Source organism: Knufia obscura (genome assembly GCF_036327395.1).
Source record: "Knufia obscura strain CCFEE 5817 isolate CBS 148926 chromosome Unknown scaffold_4, whole genome shotgun sequence".
Taxonomy (NCBI): Eukaryota; Fungi; Ascomycota; class Eurotiomycetes; order Chaetothyriales; family Trichomeriaceae; genus Knufia; species Knufia obscura.
In genome coordinates, this window is record NW_027042690.1 from 2,195,567 (window position 1) to 2,219,262 (window position 23,696).

Here is a 23,696-nt window from a genome sequence, read left to right on the forward strand (position 1 = left end):
ACTTGCAGATCTCAAAAGTTGTCTTTCCCGAAGCGCATGCTCGACTTTCCTCGCCGTCCGGCAGTAGGCAAGCACTTTCGCTTCTTTCCATTCGTTCATTTACTGCTTTCATCTGCAGCAAGATGAGGGTATCACGGGCCATGCAGCGCTCTTCTCGAGCTGCTGCACATCTATACAGACCTACAACACAACCGTGGATATGTAGGAGATGCGCCTCCTCGTCCGTGTTGGCTCCCCAGTCAACACCATCCCCTCTTAACACAAGATCGCCTCTCGACAGGAGATGGCAGCAGCAAAGAGGCGCTGCTGCTGCCGCTGCGGCAATGTGAGCAAACAACAACCACTCACAACGGCAGAAGCTGACAGCACCAGGCTAGACGAAGCGCATGAGCCCGAAGCACTTTCGCAGGACACCATCATAGATAACATGTCTACCGACGAATGGAAGAGGCTGACGAAAGTTCGGAATATTGGTATTGCAGTACGTACACGGGGAGGACACTGCTCCAGGTTATCAGGCTAATGTCTTCGCAGGCGCATATTGATTCGGGCAAAACAACAGCAACAGAACGAGTGCTCTTCTATACTGGTCGCATAAAACAGATACACGAAGTTCGAGGCAAAGATGCGATTGGAGCCAAGATGGACTCGATGGACTTGGAAAGAGAGAAGGGTATCACCATCCAGTCTGCTGCTACCTTTTGCGACTGGGTCAAGAAGGAGAACGGTGTTGACCAAAAGTACCATATCAACTTGATCGATACCCCCGGACACATTGACTTCACCATTGAAGTCGAGAGGGCTTTGCGAGTGCTGGACGGCGCCTGTATGATCCTCTGCGCAGTGTCTGGTGTGCAGTCACAAACCATCACCGTTGATCGTCAGATGAGGAGATACAACGTGCCGAGAATCACTTTCATAAACAAGATGGACCGAATGGGTGCCAACCCCTTCAAAGCCATCGACCAGATTAATGCCAAACTGAAGCTGCCAGCTGCCGCAGTTCAGGTGCCCATCGGTGCAGAGGATAACTTTCATGGTGTGGTTGACCTGATAACCATGGAGACTGTCTACGCAGAGGGTTCAAGGGGTGAGATTATGGTCCGAAAGAAGGAAATACCAGCCGACGTTCAACAACTTGCTACAGACCGAAGAGCCAAACTCATCGAAACACTAGCGGACGTCGACGACGAAATGGCCGAGATCTTCCTTGACGAGAGGGAACCCTCGGTAGAAGAGATCAGAGCCGCCATTCGGAGAGCAACAATCGCCCTCAAGTTCACCCCAGTCTTCATGGGCTCAGCCCTCGCCGATAAATTCGTCCAACCCATGCTCGACGGTGTCTGCGACTTCCTCCCCAACCCCTCCGAAGTCGCCAACACAGCCCTCGACCGCAGACAAAAAGAAGCCCCAGTCAAACTCATCCCCTACAACTCCCTGCCCTTCGTCGGCCTAGCCTTCAAGCTCGAAGAAAGCAACTTCGGCCAACTGACCTACGTCCGCGTCTACCAAGGCAGCCTCAAAAAAGGCATGAACATCTTCAACGCCCGCAACGACAAAAAAGTCAAAATCCCCCGTCTAGTCCGCATGCACTCAAACGACATGGAAGAAGTCCCCGAGGTCGGCGCCGGAGAGATCTGCGCCGTGTTCGGCGTCGAATGTGCAAGCGGCGACACCTTCACCGACGGTACCCTCCCCTACTCCATGACCTCCATGTTCGTCCCCGAACCGGTCATTTCCCTCTCCATCAAACCAAAGAACAACAAAGACCTCCCCAACTTCTCCAAAGCCATCGCACGTTTCCAGCGCGAAGATCCCACGTTCAGAGTCCACTACGACAGCGAGTCCGAACAAACCATCATCTCCGGCATGGGCGAACTCCACCTAGAAGTCTACGTCGAGCGCATGCGCAGGGAATACAAAGTCGATTGCGAAACCGGCCAGCCCCAAGTCGCATACCGCGAAACCGTAACTCAAAAGACCGACTTCGACCACCTCCTCAAGAAACAGACCGGTGGCTCAGGCGACTACGCCCGCGTCGCAGGCTGGATGGAACCGTACTCTGAAATCACAGAGAATAAATTCGAGGAACAAGTTGTCGGCGGCTCTATCTCCGAGAAATTCCTGTTTGCTTGCGAAAAGGGCTTCCACGCCGCATGCGAGAAGGGACCCCTAATCGGCCACAAAGTCCTCGGCGCAAGCATGGTCATCAACGATGGAGCCACACACATGACTGACTCGAGTGAAATGGCGTTTAAAAACGCCACACAACAGGCTTTCCGGAAAGCATTCATGGAGTCTCAGCCCGTGGTCCTCGAACCACTCATGAAGACCGTCGTCACCGCACCAACGGAGTTCCAGGGGAACGTAATTGGCTTGCTTCAGAAACGAAACGCAGTGATATCGGACTCTGAGACGGGCGTCGACGACTTTACGTGTTTCGCGGATGTGAGTTTAAACGGCATGTTCGGGTTCAGTGGGAATTTGAGGGCGGCGACGCAAGGGAAGGGAGAGTTCAGTATGGAGTTTAGTCATTATGAGAGGGCGCCGATGCAGTTGCAGAAGGAGTTGATTAGTAAGTATCAGAAGGCGCAGAGTGAGAGGAATAAGAAGTAGAAGGATCAAAAGGTGTGGGGTGAGAGGAGTAAGAAGTAGGGGGTTGTTGTGGTGATTTGAGTAGGATCGTGGGGGATGGTATGGCCTGGAATATGGCTTTCGAGAATTGTGTTTATGTACGGCGGGTTTGATAGAGCATCTGCAAGCTGTACAAAAGCAAAAGCATGTATAATGAATGATAGACGAGAATCTACTCTAGCAATACCATAATCGACGAGCAGCCATCTTCAGTCCTATGTTACTTCGACCATGGACTGGGAAGGATAATACGTTGGTCTACGAACGTTTGCATCATCTTCACCTGCGCCTCGCTTGGATCTGTCTGCCACGGTGCCACCTCGCCTCTGTGCTACCTCACCAAGCCCAGCCAGCGCAGTAGGACGACCACCACGCACCCGATCCCTCCCGTCCCTTCGGTGCTCGAACTCCTCCATGGTGTATTCGTCAATCTTCGGTAAGTATTGCGTGGTGGTCCGGCCAGAAATTCAGGTTATTTTATCAGATGTCTCACGGGCAATTGCGAGGTATGCCTTCGTAGTGTGGGCAACAACGCCAAGAAGGAGCGATACAAGAGTCTACACACCAGCATGAAAAGACCACTTGATCGGGAAGCGCTTGCTCAGATTTGATTGATTCGTTCGTATTTTCAGACGCTTTGAAATCATACTGCTCACGTCCTGCTCAACTACTGCACCCCATCACAACTCATCTCTCTTCCTCTTAGCCGCCCCACCTGCTCTCCTCAACCTCCACATCGCAATTCCATGCCCAGGAACACTCGCACTCAACATGCCCATCGCCTCCACCCGTCCCACCGGCGTCCCCAGCAGCAATGTCTCATTCCTCGCAAGACCATCCGCCCAACTCGTCTCACTCGCATTATAGTACCACCTACCCTCATCAACAGCCTCAATGCCCACCGTCCCATTCAACACCATCGCAGCACTAACGGCCGGGATAACAGTCTCATTGCCCCACAGATCATACAACTCCCACGCTTGCATTGCCTGCTCATTGTTGCGAACACCACCAAACACCTCAACCAGATCATAACTGATCGTCCGGCTGCTCTTGCCCGCATTAATAAACGCAACGACTTGGTCACCGCCGTAGAGACTGCCAGACCACAACTGCACCTCCCCAACACCCCAGCGATCTTTATCGTCGGTTTGCTCGACAAGACGTCTCTGGATAGAACTCCCCTCAGGATCCTGATTCAACGCGACAATCGCCGGGTTCGTGAGGATACCGTAGTCCTCCGGGCTCAGTTCATACAGCTTATTCCCCATGATCAGCGGGCTCTTGATAGCAGCCCACATCGAGAAATGTGTCTTGTACTCATCGTAGGTCATGCCGCCGTTGCCGACCTCCAGCATATCTAGGTCATTCCAGTATCCAGGCTGGTTCTTACTCGTGATGTGCGATGCTTTACCCAGGATATTGATGATGGAGCAGCCATAACCCGGTAATTGACAGTAATATTCATCTGGCCCACAAGGACAGCTGGTGGCGGGTCGGTCGAAGTAATCTTGGATGTCGCCTGACATCCTCGCTGAGTTCGCGATCGTGCTGGCCCATTCCCAGGGTTTGTCATCCCCCCAGTTGCAGAGGCTGTATGTTATACTGCGGCCGGTCGAGTTCAGAGCATTCGACATGACGGCATATCTGTGCTCGGAAAGTTTCGGTGTCCCAGAATTGCCCTCGTTGTAGCAGTTGTCGTATTTGAGGTAGTCGGCGCCCAGGCTAGCCCACCATGCTGCGTCGGCGGCTTCGTATCCTAGAGACCCGGGGTATCCGCCGCAGGTGAAACGCCCGGCAGAGCTGTAGACGCCGAACTGGAGACCGTTCGAATGGACGGACTGGTCGACTAGGTTTTTGAGTCCAGAGGGGAATTTGGAGCTGTTCTCGATCAGAGTACCATTGGCAGAGCGATTCTTCTCTGTCATGGCATCGTCGAAGATTACGACTTTGTAGCCGAGATCGCGGAAGCCAAGGTTGACGAGGAGTTCCGCATTGTCTTGGATGGTGGTCTCGTTGTAGTCGAGACCATAGGCGTTGTAGGTGTCCCAGCCCATTGCGGGTGTAATTGACAGGCCATTGTAGGACAGTCCCGACGCAGCCAGTACATGATGTGAGAACTGGACACTGAGTATGAGGGATGAGAAGAGGCCAGTTCTGGGCAGGGTGAGGAAGGAGTGCATGGTGAACGAGCTGAGAGTACGTCGGTGCACGTAGCTGTGCTTTAGTTTTCTGATCAGATACTCCTATCCATGCTGCGTGAAGATTGAACCGCACCGGGTGTTGAAGTATTTGTAGGACCAGCGCCTGGTGTCACAGATTGACAATGCTCAACAGTCTTCTAATAATGTCGCAGTACCACCGTAAGCCTGTCTCGTCTCCACAACCTTTCGCTCATGAGCTCTGGGAAACCACTGCATAATGCGGAGAGAGTGGGAGGGAGAAGTGCCGATCTATGTTTGCATGACGTATCTTCGGCGCCGATTCTGCCGCAACTTCTGGTGCGGCTCAACAAGCTGCGAAGTTCCAGGGCCTCCTGCTTGTACATTTGAGGCATCCTCGTACCAGGATCTACCCACTCATTCCACTCTCAACAACTTCCAGGAAACCTCCAACGAGATGTAGACTGCCCGTGACGAAGGCAGTAACGGGTTCCTCCTCCTTGGCGTGTTGTCTGACAAGCTCAACAGCCTCTTCAATCGTCCTCACAACACTCACATGTGACTGTACATCGATATCTTTCCATGTTTCTGCTAGCTCTTTCTGTACCTTGAGCGCCTCCACGTCTGAAGCATTCGTATTGACACTGACCAGGTCGGGCTTGAATCCAGCTTCTTTGAAAGTGGTATTTGTGCAGAAAATTGCATGTGAGAATGGATGCGCATCGTTCAAAGTTGTAGAGAGAGTATCGTGTAGAGCACGAGCCAGCGCCTGTGCATCCCGGGTCTGCTGGTTGAAAATGAGGTACCGCTTTCCTGATTTAGGGCCTGTCGAGGTACTTTGTTGTCCTTGAGTGCTGGCGTACCATTGTCCTGCTAGCTTGATGCTTTCGAGTGTATGGCCACCATCGATGTACCATGTCAGATTTTTCTCGATCCGAGTCTCACATCGACCAGACCACTTACAGTCTCGAAGACCCTGTGCCAGTTTCTCTTCGTACGATGGAAGGCCAGCATAGCCGTGGTTCGACAGCCAGTCCTTCGCAATAGCAAGAGCAAGGCTTGCATTCGTCTTCTGGAATTCCGCTTCAAGACCAAGCTGTATCTCACCAGAAGCCATTCGAGGATCGACATCAACATAGACCAGCTCAGAGCCGACCTCGGAAGCCACTTTCTCCAAGACAGCCTCTGCTTCCGGAAGTTGACTGCTGGTAGTGTAGCACTTCGCTCCTTTTTTGATGACACCAGCTTTGTGCCAGGCTATCTCTGGTAAAGTGCCTCCCAGAACACCAACATGATCTATGCCGAGGTTCGTGATGCCAGTAACAGCCGGTTGCTGAAGCACATTCGTGCTGTCGTATGCGCCGCCAATTCCACATTCAATCACTGTGGCGTTGACTCCTTCACTGATGTAGGTGTGGAAAGCCATCAGCGTCAGGAACCGGAAGTAAACCGGCTTTGCTCCAGGTGCTTTAGGATCTTCGCCCTTGTCCGTCGCTGCTCTTTCAAGTCTATCCCAGGTCTCGAAGAAGTACTTTGCAAATTGCTCTTCGCTCAGCGGCTGCCCGTTGATCTGAATTCGCTCTCGAACGAAGCGTAGATGGGGTGAGGTGTATAGGCCGACCTTCGACAGTGCTCTTCCATCCTGCTCATCCTTTGTGTTGAGGAACTTGGTCAGGATTGAGGAGATGAACGCTGAAGTCGACCCCTTCCCTTTGGTGCCGGCAATATGGATCGCATTCAGTCTATCGAAGTCTGAGGGCTGCAGAGATGTCAGACACGTTCTTCCCTATGGTCAAGCTGCATAGCTCACTTGCAGCGTACTTGATAGCCAATCTTTCTACACCATTCAATCATCTCTGGTATAGCTTGTTCATTCATGGATCGTCCGGACTTTCTGATCGCGTCAACAACTGCGAAGTTCGACTGCAGGCTGTTGAGCGATGCAATTGCATCCTGTCAGGCTGCGTCAATGTTGTAGCCTTGGATACACTGGGCAGAGCTTACGCTGTATGTTCGACTCATCCTAGAGGTTGTTGTGAAGGTTCGAGATTGATGGCGCAGTAAACGAAGCACTTGACATCGTCGCTGCATTCGTTGGGACTTTGCGCTATTGCCAGCGTGTGTCGAGGTAAGGGCGAAACATGGATCAAGTGGGAAAGAACAGGAAAGTGTGGAAGAGCGTTATTGCGAAGTCATCAAGATTCTAGCTGCCGTCGATGCTGCGCTGATGTCCCCGAGCTTATCTTCCACCCTCCACGCCAGCATAACTCTTGAGTGTCGGCAAGGATTTTCATACCTGCGCTGTGCACATCACCACATGCTGTTCTTCTGTTAGTCGCCACCGCAAGCTTACTACCTCGCAGACAGATGTCCAAGTTGTCACATTGCTGCCGCCTGGGGTGAACTGGGTGATATTTTCCAGAGCATACAGCGAATACGGTGAGCCGATGAGACCAAAACTGACGGAATGCCCTTGCGTCAACGTCAGCATCGTCTCATCTTTCCAGCTACATACGTCGTCTCACTTATGTTCTGGCTGCCAGTGTATTCACTGCGTCCGAATCTACAATGCTTGCATGCGGGAGTCGCTAAACTTCTGCCACTGGCCTGGCATCAAACATGGGACAATCCGAGTCAAAGCCTGAGCACAGAGAGGTACCCATAGGTAAGACAACCTCTTCAGCCAAGCCGGATCCACTGATCGCATACTTCAGAACAGCTCAGCCATGAACTTGCATTACGCTTCGCCTCCAAATGCTATTCTCATCTAGAGGTAGCACATTACAAGGACAACTTCAAGGCTTTGGCCGATCACCAAGGCGATGTTGAGTATTGGAAAGAGGAAACATTATGTCGCTTCCTTGCTCTGCCGGACCCAGTCAGGGCAGGATCAGTCCTGTATGCTATGATCACTTATCTGGGGGCTTTTCCGTTCCCAGGTCTTGCTCCTTGCATAGTCACTCGTGAGGCTATGCTCAAATGTGTGACTATCATGACAGGTAGGTACAAGAAGGTCCTGAAACGTGGAGACCAGGACAAGAACAAGCTGCTGTTTCGCAGCCTTGCTGTCTTCGACCGCAGGTCTAGCGCTGCTCTATCTCCTACATCAGACAAAAAGATGAAGGACCTCATCCAGGAACAGCAAGGGGACGATCTCGCAAGACTGCAGACCGTCGCGACAGGGTTCTCCATCGATCAGCCTGTCAACGACGACGAGGATGAAGACGATGATGATCTTGCATTAGCAGCACTAGAAGCTCTCGATGCTATAGAAGTCTTCAAGGAAGATCACAAAAAGGATCGCAAAATCCACCATGCTCATGTCCCAGTGTACAACTTCGAAAGGCTGCTGATGCTGCTGTTACTGTTTGCGCCACTGACACCACAGGACAACATTCCTCAGGTCTGCGGTACCATTGAAGATAACCGAGTCAAAGCGCTTGAGCAATCTGCTGCAGCGATCATTGCTGCTTTCGAGCCCGACCACGACAGCATCAGCTACTCGAATTTTATGCAGACTACCACTGCTTTGTTCCCCCAGCTATTCAGACCACTCAATCCTCTGTTCGAGCATTTCCTCTTCAGCAAACAGCTCGATCTCAACAAGCACCACGGTGCGGTTGGCAATCCTCAAGTCGACGACCAAACTCGTCGTTCACCTCTCTATGACGTCGACGAAAAGTCCTCAACTATTCTCAACGACATCCTCCTGGCACAACTCAGCACCTCCGTCGACATCACAACAACGACATCCCCAGCATCATCAAGCTTCTTCCATTGCGGAGCTAGATTCAACCAGCTCTACTCGACAGCATCGCACGGCACCTCGCTCAGCTCCTTCTCCCGACAAGTAATCTCATGGCGTTCTGCATCCATTCTCATCCTCCGCGGAACAAATACAGAAACAGGTCAAACCCACATCATGGGCGCCTACCTCCCAGAACACTGGAAAGAAGCCGGCTCAACCACCCACGAAGACAGCGACCCATCACAAATAAAACCTGTAATGTTCCAGCTACAACCACGACACGCAATCTTCCGCGCCAACCCATACAACAAAACAACGCCAGTCTCCCACTTCTCGAACAAAACAGGCATAGCGCTCGGCTGCGTGATTCCCGCCTCATCCAGAATCAACGCCTCTTCGCAGAAACCCATCCTCGGCCCAGTCAGCCTACTGATAGACGAAGATATCAGCACAGCAACCTTCCAACACGACGGCGAAGCAGGGACAGGTGCATTCCTGACGGACCCGCTACTTGAAGAGGCTCAACGAAACAAGAAGTCTGACCAGCCGAAGAAGATCGTGCTCGATATAGATGGGCTCGAGGTATGGGGCGTTAGCATATCTGAAGCGGGTGAGGAAGATGAGATCACAAAGCAGAAGAAGCGGCTTGCTTGGGAGGAAGCTGAGGCAGCAAGGAGGAGAGGCGTGAATTTTGGAGGGGACAAAGATGGGGCGAGGCATTTGCTGGAGATGGCGGGGATAGTTGGGGGTGAGAGTCGGAGTGGTGGTTCTATGGGCTGATATGGGGTGCAAATGATCTTAATCTGTTCAATGAATCTGTTGGTGTATTGTGTTCCTACTAACACAAGTCTTGGCGACATCAATACTGAGGAGGTGGAGACACACGCCGATGACGGCATGCAGAGCACGATAGGGGCACAACAAAGGAATACGAATGTATGAAAATGAGTTGAAGCTTTGGCATCCTGAGCCGGTTTCCGACCCAAAACCCTATCTACGGCAGCAGCGGGGCGGAGCGACACAGACAGCCAGCGAAAGATACAATGTGGAGCGTGCCAGATTATTTATCCGAGTGATAAGTAGGATACAAGTCGAGCATATGGCCGGTACGACGAGAAAACACAAGCTAAGCAGGTAGAGAGACCAAGAGATATATGAAAGGCATGAAATTGTGTATCTGATACATCAGCGTAGAACTGGACTGACACTTGAGGTGACTCTGAGCTCTGAAATGTTCGTCTCACCTCTACCTCTCCAATATTGCTGTCCGAGAATCACCGTCATATTCAGTCGTGATAAGCTTTGTGCAAGCAAGCATCAATGGTCACCATTGATAATCCATGATATGGTTCCTCGGGATCAAATCACCAATCAGTATCTCTGATATCCTCGCCCACTGTTCATGTTCATGTTCGACGGATGGATTTGACCAGTTGGTGCACCCTGCATCATAGCGAGCTTCTCACTTCGCTGTCGACCCATCTCTGCTCGGAAAGCCAACAGTTCAGATCGATCTTTCTCAAACTTGGCGTCTTCTAGCAGTTTTTCGTGCTTGCCTGCTCGTCTTTGCTTGACGCAGCAGAACACGAAGATGATTGCGCCAATGAGCCCGACACCACATACTGAGGCGCCAATGGCAATCTTTGCGGTGTCGCTTAGACCTTGCCATCTCTTCACCACTGACTCGCCGTTCTCGCCATCTAGTTTGAGGGGTTTGGTTTCGTTCAAGACTTTGATGCTCTCGTAACTGCCTGAGTTGTCGCTGTATACGTACTGCGTACCTTGGCTTGCGTCCGTGACGCGAAGGGACTTGACGTACATGGTGTAAGGTGTATCTTTGTAGTCCGTCTCACCTCCAGCCCATTCGATCGTGTAGTTGTCGTTCTTCTTGTCGCCACCAGCCCAAATACCGAGTCTGACATCGGAAGGTGTTTGTGGGAAGTTTTTGCCGCCATTGGCATCTTCGTACTTCAAGGTTCGGACGAGGTTGCTGTCGATGTAGAAATCGATCTTGTCTTTAGACCAGTCGGTGGTGTAGTTGTGGAAATCGTCCTGAGGGCTGCTCATTGGATGCCAGATAGCTCGATCATAGGATGTTGTGTTGCCCTTGCCGAAGTAGTTCGTCTGAACGTGGGTTTCGTTGCCACCGATCCATTCCCAATCTATCTCGTCCAGAGTGTCTGACTGGATGACGATGGAGCTCACGATACCTTGACCTCTCGCAGCCTTGAAGATGCATTCGACGGTGCCAAAGAATATGTAGAATTTGGACCGGACTGTCGGGGCGTCGCCTCTGGTGTTGATGACGAACTCAGCGCCATCGCCGCCGTACTTTGCACTTCCTGCTGTCCAGTTCCATACATTGTCGCTCATTTGATTCTGGAGGAAGTCGATACTGTAGTTCGATCTGCCAAGTGCAGTGTTCGGAGGGCATGTTGTATTTAGAGGGTTGCAATCCGAGAAGGTTTGTGCAAGAGCTGTTGTACATAGAGCCGCGACAGCTGGAAGTATTGTGGTGATCTTCATGGCGTTGATAGTGTAGAAAACAGATCTTGGGAAAGGGTCTCAGATCTGAGTCAAGAAGAGTGACGTTTCAGTTGTGAATGATTGTGGTGAGGACCGTGCTCACTAGGGAAGGTGGGAATATGCTGTAAACAAACACGGAAGGAGTGACTGACTGATCGCAGACCAGTGCGATACAGTTTGGTGAGGTTCGTGGGTTGCAAGGAGTGACTGTTGCGACAACGTGGAAAGCGTCTTGCGAAAGAGCAAAAAGGAACCAGCGACGACGAGGACAGAGGAAATTAGAGGTGTTGTAGGAGGTAGGAGCTGCTTCATGAAACAGCGAATGACCGGGATCTGCATCAGGTAAAAGGGATAGGAGCGATCTACATTGTATTGGCCAATCAGAACATTATTTCCTCCTCCGGCTTTGCCAATGGGGCATTCGAGTCTTGGTAGCGCGACAAGCCAAGGTCGGCATGAACTCATTCGATGCCATTGGCACAGTTATCAACCGGCGGCAGTGGTGATATTCGTTTCATCTATGCGATCCCCTTATGCGTTGATAGGCAATGTGTTAGGTACAAAACTTGGACATGAGAACTGGCAGCTAGACTCTTTTCTGAGAAAAGTTGCTTACTAGTAGGAATGCAGGTACCGCAAGCCTTAAAAATAAATCGTGGACTACGATGGCCCCACCCCTTGCGAGATCTTTACGTGCCTCAGGCGACAAATCGTCCCCTCCCCCTGCGTCACCGGACGCGTCCTTACGCGTCGAGTAGTCTCCAGCTGTTCATGAATCGCTATCGACGTTGAAGTCTTCCATCTACGGCATCCAGCACTGACAAGAATGTTGTGTCGAACGTAAACGTAGACGGATACACTGTCACACCATGCCACCCATCCGACGCTATCTTCGCATCTCGAAACACTCGGTCTTGGAATGTCGCATTTTCCTCGAGAACCCTGCGGATGGTCCCCGATGGCTTCTCAACCCTACTGATCCTGCACTGCCACGAGTCTTTGAAGCTGTCCGACCTTTAGTCTTGCCAAAGCTGCGCGAAGAGAACGAACGTGCGAAGGGAAAAGGTAAAAAGAAGAAGAGCGTGAAAGATGTGATCGTCAAGGATGATTTCGAGGTCAGCGTGTTTCTGACAGATGTCGGTATCAGACACAATCTAGTGGTAAAGAACAAGACTGCCCAGGACAAGGACACCGGCATCAAGAGCAATACTAGATCTGATCCGGTCATCTTGCGCGAGGACAGTGACGAAGAGACTGGCCTTGCCCAGATACCTCAAGCTGACGGCAATGAGGACGACGCTGGAACCAGAGACGAGGCAATGCAAGATGACAAGAAGAAGTTGGGCTTCACTACTACATACAATGGTTTTGCGATATGGGGCAAAGTGCTATGCCTACTTGTCGAGCGCAAAGGTGGACCAGGAAAAAAGTCAGCTGGCAGCGCAGATGGTGGTGCTCAAGCACTCATGCAGGAATGGATCACCGCGACTCAGATGCAGCAAGATGACGATGGTTGATAGTGCTCTATTTCCTTTCCTTCAACCACTTCAACACCTCATGCACATTGCTATCTGGTGGGAACACTGGATACCAGTATTTGACAATCTTTCCATCCTCAATCGCTATGCTTAGCCGCTTGATCAGCTTGTTGCCCTTGTATTCGAAGTATGGCAGATTGAGGCCCTGCATAAATTCTAGCTTCTCGTCGCTAAGCAGGTCATATGGCAGGTGGACCCGGTCGTGCACCTCTTGCTGATATGCAGTGCCTTGCGTCGATAGGCCGAACAGGTTTGCGACACCGAACTTCTTCAGATCTGGAAGGTTGTCCCGAAAAGAGCAGGCTTGCGGTGTGCAGCCTCTCGCTCCTGGAATGGCATCCCACTCAGGAGGCACAACCTCGTCTGGAGCGCCTGTACGAGGATAGCAGAATATGATGGAGAGTCCTTGGAGCTGGGAGATGTTCACTGGAGTCTCGGGGGCACTCGTGGGTGGCAGGCGAATGCTAGGGACGGCCATGCCGGTCAGGTGATCGCAAGCGCCATCATCGACTGGCCTTGGGAGATCTGCGGGGAAAGTTGAGTCTGGAGATGCAAGTGGTCAGCTGTTATGGTCTCAACATGCAACATGTGCGGCGACTAATGAAGGTGCAGCAAGCAGGTCGTCTGTCTGTGCCATTCTGTAAATCCGAACACTCTGCTTCTGCGTGCAGGAAGTACGCTATTCGACGGTTGTGCATCGTGTATAAATCGAGATTGCACCACATCTTGACTTCTGTGCAGCGCCTAGAGGTCTCGAATGCCGCTGTAGAACCGGGGTACTTACGTGCCATGCTGTATGTTCGAGACACGGATGTTCTCAACCGTGGTACGAACGTCAGAGATCGCACGACAGTACGAAACATGTTCCTGAGCTGCAACATGTCTCGTGGTCTTTTTGAAAGGTCATGTAGTGACTCTGCCAAGCATCGTCATCCCCCGCTGATGTCGTTATAGCCAATGGGAACTAACCTTTTCAAGACGTCCACCAACGACTTGCGACGAGGTGTGGCTTTAGATCTGCCATTGCTGTGAGACGCGAGTTGCTCCAGCTGATGTGTTCAACAGGTTGACAAAAACATCACGTAAATATCGAAGTGAGCGCAGTAGGACGAATGTCACAAGACGTAGTGTACTAGAAACGCCGAATGCTGTCAATTTATTCAGCAGTCACCGGATCCCACCTTTTCAGATTACCTGCAGTTATGCATCTCACATTGTACAATGACCTCTTGGGTGCGCACAATGCAGCACACAGTTTCGGAGGACTTGAAGAATTTGGCTCTCTCAGCAATGCACAGTATAGCGATCGTCATTTCTGTAATTGTTCTATCTCGGCTGTAGAGCATCGCAGATCAAAGATGTCTCGAGATTATGTGAGGCATCTCGAAACCCTGCAGCGCTAATTCGCCTCTCTGACACGTTTCAGCGTGACCTCCCATCGCCGTGCATTTCGTAAATAATGCGCCAGCTTCGACAAATTCCTTCCATTCTTCTCGAAGCTCACAAGCCTCTTCGGAGAGATGGAGGCTCAAGTCGCTGGAACCAAAAGAAGCAATCTTACAACGGGACCTTGCATTGGCGCGTGACGCCTGGAGACCGGGTTTTGCTGCCACGTGGGTCGGAGACGCCAGAATCCCAGCCCATCCGTTTATGGAAAGTGTGGACTCCAGACCTCATTAGCGAAGACCCGAAGTTGGAAACCATCCCTTGCTCACGCATCATCGCTGCTCACCGCCTGATGCTTTTCGTAGTCATCTTTAATTTCCCGGCAATCAATATGATGCAGGGGGACCCCGGCCTGGCCGGATGGTGACACCATTTCAGACAAACTTGCTCGCACGGAGAATTTGCTCACAGGGCTTTATGCGTGCTGCAGGTGGCTGGGGACGGTCATGCGCCAGACTCTTACAAGAGCTTCCAGAACTTCAGTACGTCCCACAAGCCCCGGAGGTGTGCAGAATGGATAGCCACTCATAGATGTCAGCCTTGAAAAGGCGCTCGCATTGTGCATAAGCTAGCGAAAATGGGCTTTCATGGCAGGGCCGTGGGCGGTGCTCAAGCTAGAAGCAGCGAGGAAGCGTCGCCTAACCTTCGAGCCGAGGCACCATCAGCCACAATTTCTTAGATGAAATATGAGCGTGCTAATCGAAGCAAGCATCGAAAACGAAATACGGAGGATCATGACCCGAAGTTGAGGTTCAGTACGGAGTCATGCTTGGTAGCCACGTATCGCTGCCAGTGGAGCTCATGTCTACCAGGCGGTCAAAGGCGACACGAGCGACTCCAAAGAATATTCAGCATGACATCAACATCTGTGATCCCGAGAGAAGGCTGTTGCATGAGGTCAAGTGACAAAACGGGCAGAAGAGTCCCTCAGATGTGAAACAGCTCATGCACTTCGCTGCAAAAAAGTCTTGCCTTACTTGTGCATGCGGTATGGATTATTGTGTCGAAAAGCATATTTTGCCACTGGTTCTGAATAATCTTTCAACGGCGGTGGCAAATGCAAACCTGAAACACGATTTGCAGTTAATCAGGAGCGTCCAACAAGCGGACTTTCACACGAACATGAATATCGTGCCAGAAGTGGCAGCCGCGTTCCTGAAGATCAACGAGCCACGGAGTGTTGTTTGTCACGGTCAAAGCACGGCACTTGACATGGTAGAGGGTGTCCGAGAGATATGGGATCACACTTCCGAACACTATACGCAGACCATCTTCGATCTCTTGCATGGACAGGCATGACTGAACGTTAAACACGCAGCCACTTCTGCTTACGGGTCATCCTGAGAGTCGATGGCTATTTTCGTTCACTCAGCATCGTTGTACAAACGTAGGATGCGAGTCAGCTGCCTTGTTTTCGAAATGTCCCCGCGCATCAAGGCCGCCATGCGAGTTTGCTTCCGGGTGAGCCGACTCTGTTACTGGTGCATTTCCGCTACTTGTGACATCGTCTGCCAATGAAGTCACGATAAGCCTGCATGCGAACATCGTCAAGCGAAAGTATCAGAAGGACGATTCATGGGTGCAGATACTCGTACAAGGGCGCGACAACTATTGATTCGCTAGAAGCTGCGCGATGGAAGCCAGAACGAAGACACTTGGAAAGAACGCGATTACGCGACGACTTTTAGAGCCGACTTGGTGGTCACTTGACGTGTGCAAGCCGGATGACCGAGCACGTTTTGTGATCCTGTCAAATAGGATGCTACGGCAGCGGTTGTGTTGCCCGGCTGTCACAAGCCCATCAATGCTTACCACAAGTACCGATACTTACGGAAGAATTCTCCTTCGCCGCCGATAAACTTCTGGCCGAAAAGGCGGTGATGCTGAACCATTGCCTCTGTAGTCGTAATCCAAATGCCATTGATTAAGGAGGCGCATGAGCGCGTACGGTGATAATCTCTTTTGCGTATGGAAGCGTACAGCAGGCGAAATTCCGCAGGGCTCAAGGGGGAAGAGACCCAGCAATCTGGGAAGGCAAGAGTCACAACCAGACCGCTAGACTTTTTAGAGAGGTAACCCCTGCATCGCGGCGTCCTTCCAACAGCTTTGGAGGCCACGTTGATCGCATCAGCGACAAGTTTCACAGCTGAGGAGTCAGATGGATCCTTGCTACATCAGACCGCCCTGACTAGCGAGACCCACAAGGTCGACTCTCCAAGTGAACGCTGTGCTCGTCACCATTTTTGGTAAGTCCAAACCTTCAAGGCTATTGAGTGCGCTCAGGCTCCCTTGAGTATATGATGTGCCTTCCTCCCATCGAAACTTGTCTGAGACTTCTTATCGTACAACAAGACACATAGTCACCTAATACCAGACTCGATCTACAACAATTCTTCAGCAAAGTCTCGAAATAAGACAAGCTACACTCAACCCCATTGACACCACCAACACAAGTCTCACCACACTACAATCACAATGCCTTCAGGTTCGAAGTACCCTCCTTGCCCAGGGCCACCGCCAAACCGACCTCTTCCTGCTCTGCCTAAGAAAATATAGACCGCCTCAGAGGATGAACAACCACCACCATCTCGGCGGAATGGAAGATCATAACTCAACTGCATATTGCAGCATGCACAAGCTCAAGTCTTTTGGGAAACAGCGATATGGGCGCATGTTCGAGAAGCCAGTATATGCTGGAATTTGGCATGCATTATGCATGAACTCCAACTTTGGGACGAATGAACATCACTAGCATATGCATGCACGATGTGTTGGCACGAATACACCACGTTTCATCTCCATGCTCAGGCAGCATCGACCTCCTACATCCTCGCGAATTCTATGCAGGGAGCCTTAAAAACATGCTTACATCTCACGATTGCACCATTTCTGCAACACCGCTACAGTCATCCTTTCTCTCAACATCACGCGATGGATCTGTCCAGCACCACCTCACCCTTAATACTACAACGTCACACCATCACTTGTATCAACAACACCAATGTATCAACGATTTAATCCTTGGAGGATAGCTCCACATTCAATCACTCTGCTGGCCATGTTTGCAGATTCACTTTGGAGGAGCAGACCATTTATCGGCGCGATTTATTCAATTCTTAATATACCCAGATTTTGCAACTGTATTTCTAGGACATGAATGATGAGGAGAAGACCCTACGAGGAGGGAGTAGGATGAAGATCTAAGCCAGGAGGTTTTGGCTCGATATCACAGCCATGGGTGCATAGCGAATTGCATTTTGTTTCGAGATAATCATAATATATCATTCATGGTTACCACACAACCCATTTCTGTTTCACTTACCGTTTCGTATCCTTTCTCACTCACGACACTACGCACCAAGGACGCAGGAGATTTACGGCAAGCACAGCGACAAAGTGGTGGATGACAAAGGTTTGCCTAACTTTCAGTACGAATACGAAGCAAGCAAGATGGCTGCGGCATTTTGGAGCCTGCGACTCGCTTGCTGAAGCAGAAACAACGTTTTTGAGGATCTGCTAAACGAAGGAGCATCAGCCGAAATATACTTCGACCGGCAATTACACAACGTGCCTGCCTAAGGCGTTCTCATGCGGCACATACCTGCAGTAGCTCATGTTAGACTACTGTAAGGCCTGAAGACAGCAGACCATGTGGCAGCACCATCTGGCAGATACCAGGCACGTTGATGACACATGACCACATGATGTGAACTCGATGAATAATACGAGTACTCGTATCAGGTGCTTGTGCAAGTATGCCAAGTATAACTTTCGAGGTACATGATGCCATATGACCACGATACGACTACGACGCAACCCCATCCTGAGAGTACCATTCTCGATGACGGTCGAGTTTCTTCAACCATCAGTTGGACGGGCATTGAAAATCCTCCTTGATATTCTCAGGCTACTAGATTTACGAGCACTATGGTCAGCAGTGGTGTCTCTAACATGTTTGGCGCATAACCGTGGAGTTTGGACCTCAAGATATCATGCAAGGGCGGCGCACCACGCACCTGCGCAAGCATTTGCCCTCGAAGCCCTCCTGAGCTCTACCGAGTGTTGAGCTCTCAATCGTGCTGGCTCTAGCGAAACATTGGTAACTACATGCCGAGAATGTCAGCGCAGTGGTTGCCAACTGGGCAGTCGGTCGAGAAACGCCAGGTTGACCTTCACGTAGATGATTTTTCATTAAGTCTGGGACCTTGCTTGGACGCTCTGCTCAGATGACATTCCGTAGAGACGCATTTGCGTACAGCGGTGCAACGACTTCTCCAGAAAGGTCGTCCCGTTGCTGTCCTCTTCTTGTGCTCGTGCATATGACTATCCTCTACCATCAAGAAACGTTGGCATTCGATAATAATTTCGCTACTTGTGATGGCTGGAATACCAAGGCTCGGCATCTCGGCTTCAGCCTATCCTCTGTTATCACGATAGTACTGTAGTGTGTGCAGTACACTGCAATCGATGCATTTCCGTCACCCACTCCCAGTTGTGGCGGGAGCGCGGAGTGGCGACATTTTTTCAACCACTCCTCTGCTACCATCCCTGCGATCATGGTCATCGAATCTTACTCACTTAAATGCTACCACCATTGTGCTTTACAACAATTTACTCATGGAAGTTTATCAGCTCACTCCTTGCTTCTGGACTATCGCAGCCATCTGCCTTGCCACAGCATGGTCCAACAAGTGCCGACCGGACAATGTCTAATCTTAAATGCGATCATCCCCAGGCAGTATGTGAGATAGTGGATGATGATGGCTGGGCTATGCCGTCATGCAGAGTACGGAACAAATCTTCATTGGGCCAGGGTCATTCAAGCTTCGAAGAAGTGTGAGGCTTGCAAGACATAGAAGATCCGCTGTTCACGCCAAAGTCGCAGAAACGGGAAAAGTCACGGAGTAGGCCTGACCAAGCTTGCTTTCTCGTTGATTGCGCGTCCGGTTCTTCACCAGCAACGAAAGATCTAATCCCGCCGCGCCTATGCCAACATATGCTGAGCACGATGGTGTTTGATGTGGGTCCGTTGTTGCGTGGCAGCCGATCTTGTCGTTTGAGAACCAAGTTACAGCCTCCTTCCCGTACCTGCCTCACAACTACATCTTTTTCGATAGCTCCTTCCTTTGTTTTTCTCTTGATGCAGAGATAACACTCGTTTACAATACTGCGCTCGCTTCTTCCACCTTTTCGCAGGCTGGGTTACTTTGGAAGTTTTGGTAAGCCAACTATGGCTACCTTTTGGGCTGTTGGGTCTTCATTACTATCGATCGCCGCTGCACAGAACGTCCTGCAGATACCACTCACAGACTCGATACCAGAAGATCATTCGGACTTCATAGATCCCTCTTTTGCCGGATTTGGCATCGAGCCATCGAACCTCTTCTCTTTCACTGGATATGCCGATCCGAACGAGTTGACATTCAATCTGATAGATAACCTACAAAGCTACACTGGCGCTCCGCCACACATACGCCTGGGAGGAAATACAGCAGACTACATGGTGTTCAGTGAAGACCAACAAGAGTACACATGGATAAACAACCCAAATGCTACAGGCTCGGGTGCTTTCGCGAGTGATCACATGTTGATAGGTCCCAAGTACTTTGAGGTCGCAAACCGTTTTCCGGAAGGCACACCGATAACATGGGGCTTGAACCTGGCGTATCAAGAGTCTGATTATGCCGACAGAATCGTGACCATGGCGAATCAAGTGATCGAGGGTATCCCACGACTTCACCTCGTCTCCTTCGAGATTGGAAACGAACCCGACCTGTACGCGCAGAATGGTTTCCGTACAGGGCCTTGGGGAGGAGATGTCTATACGCAGCAGTGGTTGGACAGAGCCAGTATACTTTACACAGAAGTGCTTCAACCGAACAACCTCCCGAGTAACTTCTTCGAGCCAGCTGCCACAGCTTCAACAATTGGCACATCCTTCCAGATCCAGGACCTCACGACCCTTGGGATTGCGGTTCAAGCTAACGATTCGACCGAATCATACATTGCATCTTGGAACCAGCATGACTACTACTATTACATTAGTGTGTCGACATATCCTCTGACCCTCTACCATTTCATGACTTTGTCGACCACCAAGGACCAATTCGCTGCTTGGGAATCCCAGATCGAACAGGCTCATGAGACACCATACCCTTATGCATTGAGGGAGATGTGCTCGGTTGGTCCCATCGGTCTCGAAGGCATCACGGATACATTTGGGGCTGCTCTGTGGACGCTGAACTTCTTCCTCTACGCTGCCACTCTCAACATCACATCGGTTCAAATGCACATGACTGATAACAGCAACGCAAGTGCATGGCAGCCAATAGAGATGTACGGCCGTCAACCTTTCGTGCGGCCCAACTACTATGGTTACGCTGCTTTTGACCAAATCATCGGCCCTTCGTGTCAGGCTCAAGTGGCGCCAATCGACAATCTCGCATACCCTGGAGATTATGGTGGTCGAGCAGAGGCTTACTCGATATACCAGAACGGTCAGCTTGATACCATCGTGGTCATTAACTCGAACATGGTAAATGTTTCTGAGCCCACCAAAGAAAGCCTGACTGTGCAGTTGACCTTGCCTTCATCGTTGTCCGGACAAGTGTTGCATTTGGCATACCTGACCAATGAGGGTGCAGACGCCACGTCTGGCACAACTTGGAATGGCATCAGCTTCGAACAAAGTGGTGATGGTACGCCAACAACAGTCGACTCAGGTGACGCAACCGTCACGATTGCCAGTGACGGTAGTGCGTCCTTCACTGTCCGAGATAGTGAAGCTGTCGCCGCGAGACTTGGGTCGAAGGTTGGCGACGGATCGGCTGACTCTACGGCCTGCGCAGCGATAGCCGAGAGATCGCAAGGAATAGGATCCACGTCGACCTCGAGCTCTAAAAGTTCTAGTAGTTCGAACGCTGCTACTAGTATGAGACAGCCCAGCACGTCAAGGACGGGATCGTCAGCAAGCGCAACAGCTACCAACGGAGTCATGAGGATCACATCGATTGTCTTCAGCACACTGGGAGCAACCTTTGCAACCGGCGCACTTCTGCTTTGGGTCTGATTAGCGGTTTAGCGAGAACATAAACGAGACGTGGCCACGACTTGGACGGAGTATGAAAGGCATTTTGACAATGAGCATATGCATGCTAAGAGCTTCATGTGAATACTTGCGACTCAGAGCTCACATAGAGATGATGGTTGCACCTGCACATACACGCATTTTGGGAGTTTTGCTGAACAGGTCAGCTGGGAGTATCTGTTCCGATACATAGACAACATAGCATAATGATAAGATCTAGTGAAGATTGTTTCGTGATTTTCTCTTTGGGTAGTGTTCATCTTTGTTGCGCTCTGTTGTCAATCATGCGTATCCCACCAGTCGGCATAGAATGTGCATCCGCCGCTTCATGGGCGTGAGTGTTCCAAGCACCTTTTTAGGCAGGTTTGGCGCTCAAGTCGTTGGGACGCGGGTGACGTGCTGCAGCATTCGGCGATCTCAAATTATTTAGCTTTGAGACCGACTCCCTCAGATAAGCGATGAGATCTTGGCCAGGCCTGTCAGAATGAGCTCTATTCTTACTGACAGTTGAGGCAGTAGCTACCATACTCAACAAAATGACAAGTGCCTTCTACCTGCGCCGTCGCGAGTCGCGTTCCATCCTGTTTACAACCTGAAATATTGGGGCAGCGTGAAGTGCTGATCACTGTGACATAATCTGCAGCCAGCATTTGACAGGGCTCACGTCGCTTACAGCATCTAGAATGAGCGACACGGACTCGACACAACGACGTTACAATGTTGGTGGCCTCTCGAGCTTCATTCCCCTCCAAGATGATCACGCAAGCATCGGGCCTAGAGGGCAGCGACTGCCTCCGCTCATCCAGTCCCGCTCTGGAACGAACCTCTTCTCACTTCCACGTCGAGCACGAGGATTCTCCGTCTCCGACGACGAATCGATCGACCCTGGCGTGACGATGAACACCGATGGCGCCCATATGGGTCGGCGACCGATCCTCAAGCATGCGCCTACTGGTTTCGAGCGTGACAACTTCGACCTTAATGAGGAGCGAAGAATGACACATGCTGAGGAAGTGCTTATGACACCGCAGATGAGGAGTATGCGTCTTGTTGGGAATAGCAACCCACGGTATCAGTGGCAGCGATACTACAAAACACCCGAGCAGTTGAAGCAATACAACAAACCGCTGAGGAAGTACTATGAGAGGGTCAACTTCCTGATTGCGCATTACCTATACATCGATCGACTGCTGGACTCTAGTCTGATTCACAACCTTATGTCGGAATATCAGGAGCCGGTGCATATGCAGACCATCACCGAGGAGGCACAATCACCGATGTTGAATGGCATGACGCCGCCGGACAGTAGCAGAAAAAGCTCAACAAATGACCTATTAGGGCAGTCACAGCCACAAACAACGAAGATGAAGAGGACGCCGAAGGATCTATACAAGTTCTCAGATGAGTCTACGCCGCTATTGCTGCCAAGGGAGGACGAAGCAAACGAAGAAACGCAAGCCGAAGACATGATCGATGTGCCTTTTGAGGAAGACGAGGATGTGGACTCGGGAAGTACTGTGGTTACGGTCGCCATCTACATCAATCTTGTCGCCAACATCATTCTACTTGCATCGAAGATAGCGGTCATAGTGCTGACTGACTCACTCTCCGTGCTTGCAAGTTTGGTGGATGCAGCGCTCGACTTCCTTTCGACAGCCATCGTCTGGGCGACGACATATCTAATAGCACGGCAAGACCAGTACGCATACCCCATCGGCAGGCGGCGTCTCGAGCCAGTGGGTGTCCTAGTCTTCAGCGTCATCATGATCACATCCTTCTTCCAAGTCGGCCTACAATGTTTCAACCAGCTTACCAGCGGTGACCATACAGTCGTTGAGCTGACACTCCCAGCAGTCGCAATCATGGTCTCGACCGTGCTCATCAAGGGCTTCTGCTACTTCTGGTGCAGACTCGTCAAGAACAGCAGCGTACAAGCACTTGCTCAGGACGCCCTCACAGATGTGGTGTTCAATACCTTCTCGATCATTTTCCCTCTCGTCGGCTTCTACGCGAAGATCTGGTGGCTGGATGCGCTGGGTGGTCTGCTCCTTTCTTGCTATGTTATCTTCAATTGGTCGAGCTCGGCAAGCGAGCATATTCGGAATTTGTCAGGTGCGGCGGCTACGGCTGACGAGCGGAACATCCTGCTGTATCTGACTATGAGGTTCGCGAAGACGATCAGGTATATCCAGGGACTGCAGGCGTATCATGCTGGAGACAAGTTGAATGTGGAGGTGGATATCGTGTTGGAGGAGAATATGAGTTTGAGGGATAGCCATGATTTAAGCGAGAGTCTGCAGTATGTGCTAGAGAGTGTGCCGACTGTGGATAGGGCGTTTGTGCATTCAGACTATAAGAGGGAGAACCTGCCGAGTCACATGAATCAGCAGGCTTGATAGAAGTAGATGGAATAGGCCGGATGTACAGGACGGTTTTGAACTGCGCAGGCAATTCTTGACATTCACACGTAAAGATTGGTGCCTTCTGTTATCGCTGAGCCTTCTTTTTTTCCGCTGCGCTGGCGGGTACAGTATTTTAACGCATCAAAATGTGTG

At 51.0% G+C, this 23,696-nt stretch overlaps 9 protein-coding genes across 9 annotated transcripts; 5 read left to right on the forward strand and 4 right to left on the reverse strand.

Annotated features, from left to right (window-relative positions):
- Positions 1-522: 522 nt before the first annotated feature.
- MEF1 (Elongation factor G, mitochondrial) lies at positions 523-2,616 on the forward strand (the record flags this gene model as incomplete). Its single annotated transcript, XM_064873183.1, has 1 exon — positions 523-2,616. One exon carries the CDS (start codon positions 523-525, stop codon positions 2,614-2,616), a length of 2,094 nt encoding a protein of 697 aa, XP_064731841.1.
- A 698-nt stretch (positions 2,617-3,314) lies between these two features.
- Positions 3,315-4,817, reverse strand: PMZ80_004761 (uncharacterized protein; the record flags this gene model as incomplete). The annotated part of the gene is made up of 1 exon (XM_064873184.1): positions 3,315-4,817. The coding sequence occupies one exon, from the start codon at positions 4,815-4,817 to the stop codon at positions 3,315-3,317; it is 1,503 nt and encodes a 500-aa protein (XP_064731842.1).
- Positions 4,818-5,205: 388 nt separating this feature from the next.
- On the reverse strand, positions 5,206-6,818 carry PMZ80_004762 (uncharacterized protein; the record flags this gene model as incomplete). Its single annotated transcript, XM_064873185.1, has 3 exons — positions 5,206-6,555; positions 6,618-6,749; positions 6,801-6,818. The coding sequence occupies 3 exons, from the start codon at positions 6,816-6,818 to the stop codon at positions 5,206-5,208; spliced, it is 1,500 nt and encodes a 499-aa protein (XP_064731843.1).
- A 597-nt stretch (positions 6,819-7,415) lies between these two features.
- RTC5 (Restriction of telomere capping protein 5) lies at positions 7,416-9,324 on the forward strand (the record flags this gene model as incomplete). Its single annotated transcript, XM_064873186.1, has 2 exons — positions 7,416-7,461; positions 7,511-9,324. 2 exons carry the CDS (start codon positions 7,416-7,418, stop codon positions 9,322-9,324), a joined length of 1,860 nt encoding a protein of 619 aa, XP_064731844.1.
- A 591-nt stretch (positions 9,325-9,915) lies between these two features.
- Positions 9,916-11,070, reverse strand: PMZ80_004764 (uncharacterized protein; the record flags this gene model as incomplete). The annotated part of the gene is made up of 1 exon (XM_064873187.1): positions 9,916-11,070. One exon carries the CDS (start codon positions 11,068-11,070, stop codon positions 9,916-9,918), a length of 1,155 nt encoding a protein of 384 aa, XP_064731845.1.
- An 869-nt stretch (positions 11,071-11,939) lies between these two features.
- Positions 11,940-12,587, forward strand: PMZ80_004765 (uncharacterized protein; the record flags this gene model as incomplete). The annotated part of the gene is made up of 1 exon (XM_064873188.1): positions 11,940-12,587. The coding sequence occupies one exon, from the start codon at positions 11,940-11,942 to the stop codon at positions 12,585-12,587; it is 648 nt and encodes a 215-aa protein (XP_064731846.1).
- A 7-nt stretch (positions 12,588-12,594) lies between these two features.
- On the reverse strand, positions 12,595-12,980 carry PMZ80_004766 (uncharacterized protein; the record flags this gene model as incomplete). The annotated part of the gene is made up of 1 exon (XM_064873189.1): positions 12,595-12,980. A coding segment is annotated over one exon (386 nt), but the record flags the coding sequence as incomplete, so codon positions are not given.
- A 6,304-nt stretch (positions 12,981-19,284) lies between these two features.
- Positions 19,285-21,123, forward strand: PMZ80_004767 (uncharacterized protein; the record flags this gene model as incomplete). Its single annotated transcript, XM_064873190.1, has 1 exon — positions 19,285-21,123. The coding sequence occupies one exon, from the start codon at positions 19,285-19,287 to the stop codon at positions 21,121-21,123; it is 1,839 nt and encodes a 612-aa protein (XP_064731848.1).
- A 701-nt stretch (positions 21,124-21,824) lies between these two features.
- PMZ80_004768 (uncharacterized protein) lies at positions 21,825-23,537 on the forward strand (the record flags this gene model as incomplete). Its single annotated transcript, XM_064873191.1, has 1 exon — positions 21,825-23,537. The coding sequence occupies one exon, from the start codon at positions 21,825-21,827 to the stop codon at positions 23,535-23,537; it is 1,713 nt and encodes a 570-aa protein (XP_064731849.1).
- Positions 23,538-23,696: the final 159 nt, after the last annotated feature.